Below are 6,517 nucleotides of genomic sequence, written 5' to 3'. Positions count from 1 at the left end.
ATGGATCTTATAATTATTTTACAATTATTTTTAATGCGTTTTTTTATGGCATAATTAAAAGTTTAATTAAAAGACTTTGTAATATTTGTAAACATGTTTCCTAATTATTTTCTAATTATTATGCATGCCATTGTTATTATGCAGTTATGATCGCTGGACTACATTAAAGAATACATGAAAATAAACATGTTGCATATAGTTTTGTGAGATAATATCAATTGAGTTAAAATAATTTGGAATATTAGCAAAGATAAGTATTTTAAAATTATTTTATAATTAGCATACATGCAGGTTCTATGATTGTGAATTTGTTTAAATATTATTTAATTCAAAGTCTGCATGACATATTTGCTTAAAATTGATCTTATAATTATTCTTTTCTAATTATTATGCATGCAACTTTACAACCTGATGATATTAAATAAAAGTCTACATGGAATATTTTTAATCCATTTACCATTCAGGAACTGTAAAAAAATAAAAAAAAATAAAAAATACAGTACAGGCCAAAAGTTTGGACACATTCATATTTTTAATGTTTTTGAAAGAAGTTTCTTCTGCTCATCAAGCCTGCATTTATTTGATCAAAAATACAGAAAAAAAAGAAATATTGTGATATATTATTACAATTTAAAATAATTGGTTTTCAGTTTATTATACTTTAAATTATCATTTATTTCTGTGATGCAAAGCTGAATTTTCAGGATCATTACTCCAGTCTATCACATGATCCTTTAGAAATCATTCTAATATTGTGATTTATTATGAGTGTTGGACACAGTTCTGCTGCTTAATATATTTGATGAATAAAAGGTTAAAAAGAACTGCATTTATTCAAAATAAAAAAAATATTTTCTAATAATATAAATCTTCTTTACTATCACTTTTTATCAATTTAACACATCCTTGCTGAATAAAAGTATTGATTTATTTCAAAAAAAGAAAGAAAAAAATTACTGACCCCAAATTACTGACCAGTAGTGGATATTGCTGTTACAAAATAAAAACAAAATAAAAAAAAGTAATAATTTTTTTTTTTTTTTTTTTTACTTTTTATTCATCAAAGTATCCTAAAAAAGCATCACAGGTTCTGAAAAAATATTAAGCAGCAGAACTGTTTCCAACTTTGATAATGAATCTTCATATTAGAATGAATTCTAAAGGATCATGTGATAGACTGGAGTAATGATCCTGAAAATTCAGCTTTGCATCACAGAAATAAATGATAATTTAAAGTATAATAAATTGAAAACCAATTACAGTGCCCTCCACAATTATTGAACCCCCTGGTAAATATGATCAAAATTGGCTGTAAAAAATAAATCTGCATCGATTATCCTTGTGATCTTTCATTCAAAAAATGTGCAAAATTCTAACCTTTCATTGAAGTAAAAGAATTGAAAGTGGGGGGAAATCACATTATGAAATAAATGTTTTTCTCCAAAACATGTTGGCCACAATTATTGAAACCCCTAGAATTTTTTACGAGTAAAATATCTCTGAAGTATATTCCCATTAATATTTACCTTTTTTAGTACACCAGGGTGACTAGGAACATGAAACTGTCCAGCTATGACTTCGTGTTTCACAGAAGTTTAAATATGAGGAAACACAAAGGCCAAATCCCCTTAATCATCCATCACAATGAGTAAAACCACAGAATACAGTTCTGATGCGTAGCAAAAGATTGTTGAGCATCACAAACTAGAAAGTGGCTGTAAGACAATAGCTAAAGAATTGAAAATCCCCATTTTGACCATCAGGGCAATAATTAAGAAGTTATAACCAACTAAAGATGTTATGAATCTGCCAGGAAAAGGACGTGTGTCTATACTGTCTTAATGCACGGCGAGTATGAAAGTTTGACTGGCCAAAGACTCTCCAAGGATCACAGATGGAGAATTGCAGAGATTAGTTGAGTCTTACATTGGTCAGAAAGCCTAAAAAAAAAAATTATCAAACAACCCCTACATCCCCACATGTTGTTTGGGAGGGTTTAAAAAAAAAACTCCTCGCTCATCCAAAAACAAACTCCAGCAAATTTAATTGTCAGACACGACTGGATCTTCAAACAACACAGGGTTCTGTGGTCAGATGAGACTAAAACAGAGCTTTTTGGCAGCAAACACACTAGATGGGTTTGGTGAACACAATGATAAAAAGTACCCCATGTGTACAATTTAATATACCATTGGATCTTTAATGTTGTGGGCATATTTTTCTGCTGGAGGTCCTGGACTTCTTGTTCAGATACATGGCATCGTGGATTCTATCAAATATCAACAGATAAAAAATCAAAACCTGACACCTTCTGCTAGAAATCTTATAATGGGCCGTGGTTGGATCTTCCATCAGGACAACGATCCAAAACAAACATCAAAATCAAAACAAAAATTTGTTGTGGAGCACAAAATGAAGCTTCTGCCATGACCTTCCCAGTCCCCTGACCTGATGAGTGGGCTGAACTGAAGAGAAGAAGCACCAACATGGATCTGGGAATCTGAAGGATCTGGAGAGATTCTGTGTGGAGGAATGATCTCTGATCTCTTGTCAGGTGTTCTCCAAACTCATCAGGCATTATAGGAGAAGACTCAGAGCTGTTATCTTGGCAAAAGGAGATTGCAAAAAGTATTTAATAAAAGGGTTTCAATAATTGTGGCCAACGTGTTTTGGAGAAAAACATTTATTTCATAATGTGATTTCCCCCCACTTTCAATTCTTTTACTTCAATGAAAGGTTAGAATTTTTCACATTTTTTGAATGAAAGATCACAAGGATAATCGATGCAGATTTATTTTTTACAGCCCATTTTGATCATATTTACCAGGGGGTTCAATAATTGTGGAGGGCACTGTATTTTAAATTGTAATAATATATCACAATATTACTTTTTTTTTTCTGTATTTTTGATCAAATAAATGCAGGCTTGATGAGCAGAAGAAACTTCTTTCAAAAACATTAAAAATAGTAATGTGTCCAAACTTTTGGCCTGTCCTGTAATAAAAGAAATGTTGGCCAATTAGAGCATATAAAAAGACAAAAATCTGAATCTAAATCTCTGATGTGATGTCCATGTTATTTGCATCTAATATTGGCATGAAATCATCCCATTTAGTACTTTAATATTTGACATATAACACAGATTACACATATAATAACAGCATATTTACAAAATAACCCATTCACTTTTATTTTGCACTTTGCAAAGCAATTTACATATTTCACAGCAGTAGAAACGAGAGATCCATTCATTAAATAAAAAGATGTTTACCAGAACTTAATGGTTATTTTATTGATATGCAATATGAATATGACCAAGCTGTTCAGGAACATATACAAGAGCAGAACACTTACACCTAAAGCATCACTGCTGTTCAGAGTGTCCACGAACACATTGGTCAAACCCGTCATGATGTTCGCCAGCAGGAAATATAACAGCTGATTCCGGTTAACAGACTGGACGAGGCATAACGCATCCATGCTATTTGACATTTTCTCAGACTTCCTATTTTGAAGTGGACACCACGATGTGGACACAAGTGAACAACTAGAGATGACTTTAGAAAACAGCAACACTACATCAGCGATGCTTAAACAAGAGAGAAAGAACATGGCTTGCGCTACGGTCCAAACACAGAAGGAAAGATTGGCCATTCTGCGTGACACTGGCTCGATGCAGCTCTGGCACGCGTATAAAGCGCAAAACAACCCACAGCTAGTCAACAGAAGGTTGCGGATCACTCTGATCCAGTCTTGGACTAAAGCTCTGCTTCGCATGAGGTAGTGGCCGATCTGAACCCCGGCCATATAGATGGCTATGTATCCCACGACTGAGAAGATGCCCTCTTTGTTTTCCTCCAGAAAGCCTGAGCGAGTATTCCCGTGAGTGAGAAAGGACTTCAGACCTGTCGTTTCCAAGATGACCTGGTACGTTCCACCAATGACCACGGCAAGAATCCACGAGGAGTTAACCGGGAAGAGAGCCAGAAGTGCGGACGCCACCAGTCTGACGATGGCTAACGTGAAGAAAAAGTTCCAGTGCACTCCATACTCAGTCACATGTTCGTGATACCCGGACGATTTAACGCTGGCGAGCCTCACGAACCCCAACAGGACCAAAGGCCAGACTGAGATGGACTGTTTCATCACGTGACTGACCTTCGATCCTCGCATCTCCTTTCCTCTTGCTTCGGGACACACCAATGCATTGGCGATCACATACGCTCCCACACCGAAATCCATCACTCCGGTTCCATACGTCTCTGTTTTTGCGTAACGTCTCGGGAACACGCTGAAATCCACAGCTAAAATGCTTATGGCGGTCTTCACATTGACTAAGACGCGGAACACGGTTACGAACGGGACTAGGTAGGATTCAACTCTGCTTTTCACAAACTTGTCCAGCGTATTAGAGAAGGAAGCTCGCTTCCCGTTCGCGTACACGAGGTATAGCACGGCGAAGTCGACCACGGCGATGCCCACGATCACGAAGTGAAGGATGTCGCTTAATGCGGTGCACGACAGGACCAGAGGCATTATTAGAGATGTGAAGTCCAACAGGAGATGGGATGCCCAGGAGAACGGAAGAATCCCTTTTCCCAGGTGGAAGACTATCAGGAAAAGACCTCGACTGAGGACACACAGCGGGGCTAAGAAGGATCCCAGAGAAACCTCCGTCAGGCTGGTGCCGTTCAGGTTGCTGACGAACGCAACTTTATCTTCTGGTGATGCCATTGGCTGTAAAAAGAGACAAGCATATTTTATTTAGATTATAAAACAGAGTGTGTGCGTACACTGCCGTTCAGAAGTTTGGGAGCGGTACGATTTTTTATGTTTTTAAAATACGTTTCTTATGCTCAACAAGGCTGCATTTATTTGATAAAAAAAAAAAAAAAACATATATTGTAATATTGTGAAATATTATTACAATTTAAAATAACTGTTTTCTATGTGAATATATAGTAAAGTGTAATTTATTCCTGTGATCAAAGCTGAATTTTCAGCATCATTACTCCAGTCTTCAGTGTCACATGATCCTTCAGAAATCACTCTAATATGATGATTTGATGCTCAACAAACATTTATGATTATAATTAATGTTGAAAACTGTTTTTTTTTTCAGCATAGAAAGTTCAAAAGAACAGCATTTATCTGAAATAGAAAGCTTTTTTTAAATTATACACTACCGTTCAAAAGAGGGGAAATAAAATAAATCAATACTTTTATTCAGCAAAGATGCATTAAATTGATCAAAAGTTACAGCAAAGACATTTCTAATGTTAAAAAAGATTATATTTCAAATAAATGAAACAGAACTTTCTATTCATCAAAGAATCCTGAAAAAAAATATTGTCCACAACTGGTGAAGTGTTTTCAACATTGATAATAATAATAATAATGAATATTTTTTGAGTATCAAATCATCATATTAGAGTGATTTCTGAAGGATCATGTGACACTGAAGACTGGAGCAATGATGCTGAAAATTCAGCTTTGATCACAGGAATAAATTACACTTTACTATATATTCACATAGAAAGCAGTTATTTTAAATTGTAATAATATTTCACAATATTTCAAATTTTTATTTATTTTTTGCATTTTTAATCAAATAATTGCAGCCTTGGTGAGCAGAAGAGACTTATTTTAAAAACATTAAATATCTTACCGTTCTCAAATTTTTTTACGGCAATGTATATATAACATATTATATATCAATTAATAATACATTTATGTTAATTGGCCAAAATGTTGTCAGATTCTTATGGTAGTAAAAAAAGTATAAAGTTGTAAACCACTCTGCTAATCCTACAATTGACCATGGTACTTTTGATCTCAAACATTTAAGTGCAAATAATTAATGCAAATCAAGAAACACATTTATTGAAGCTATTGTATTTTATAAAATGTGACTTACCTCTTCCCGTGTGATGTGTCGTGAGACTAAACTACAGAAACCACATTACAACAGTGGCCTGTCAGGACAAACCGGTTTAACACACTAAACAGCGACTCCTATGAATCATTACTGTACTTGTATCTTTTCATTAAATAGTAGAAATACACATTCCTCTAATAAATCGTTTATTTTTCATTAATAATCCTCAGTTTATCACAAAGTGTCGTCGCACATTGGCACTGGAATGTTTCTTTTCCGCGTTGGGCGTGGCTAACATGGAACGTCACTATATGGGCGGGGACTTTTCTTGAGTGACGTTACTGCGCGTGTCAGTGCCCGCCGGTGTGAGTCGCGCGCGAGTGGAGAGTTTTGTCCTTCACTGAGGAATTTTCATGGCTGGAAAACATAAAGTAACTCATAAAATATCCGCCTAATGGCAGAGATATGAAAAAGTAAATACCGCGAAACGTGTCTTTATAAAGTTTACAGTCATGGCGAATGTCAAACAGAAGCTTTTATTCCGAAATAAAGAGGTTTCGACCGTTAACAGCTCGAGCTCTGACGGGAGTTTGGGAAAACCTGGAAGACCAAATCGACAGAAGGAAAAGGTACACTAAC

At 35.2% G+C, this 6,517-nt stretch overlaps 2 protein-coding genes across 2 annotated transcripts in view; one reads left to right on the top strand and one right to left on the bottom strand.

Annotated features, from left to right (window-relative positions):
* Positions 1–3,099: 3,099 nt before the first annotated feature.
* On the bottom strand, positions 3,100–6,158 carry pigw (phosphatidylinositol glycan anchor biosynthesis, class W). The gene is made up of 2 exons (XM_082171267.1): positions 5,918–6,158; positions 3,100–4,737 (listed from the first exon to the last, which is right to left on the bottom strand). Exon 2 carries the CDS (start codon positions 4,732–4,734, stop codon positions 3,268–3,270), a length of 1,467 nt encoding a protein of 488 aa, XP_082027393.1. The 5' UTR covers positions 4,735–4,737; positions 5,918–6,158; the 3' UTR covers positions 3,100–3,267.
* A 90-nt stretch (positions 6,159–6,248) lies between these two features.
* Positions 6,249–6,517, top strand: part of myo19 (myosin XIX) — a 40,336-nt gene continuing 40,067 nt past the window's right edge. The window contains exon 1 of the mRNA XM_082171214.1: positions 6,249–6,507. Coding sequence (XP_082027340.1) covers positions 6,391–6,507 — 117 coding nt within the window. The 5' untranslated portion in view covers positions 6,249–6,390. The remainder of the gene's footprint in view (positions 6,508–6,517) is intronic.

The sequence above is a fragment of the Leuciscus leuciscus genome (assembly GCF_965113295.1).
Source record: "Leuciscus leuciscus genome assembly, chromosome: 5".
Taxonomy (NCBI): domain Eukaryota; kingdom Metazoa; phylum Chordata; class Actinopteri; order Cypriniformes; family Leuciscidae; genus Leuciscus; species Leuciscus leuciscus.
The sequence above is the reverse complement of the archived record's forward strand: the minus strand, read 5'-3'. Positions and strand labels throughout refer to the sequence as shown.

Bases quoted from the DNA above. Each gene is read 5' to 3' on its own strand.
- pigw (XM_082171267.1), bottom strand. From the start codon at position 4,734: ATGGCATCACCAGAAGATAAAGTTGCGTTCGTCAGCAACCTGAACGGC.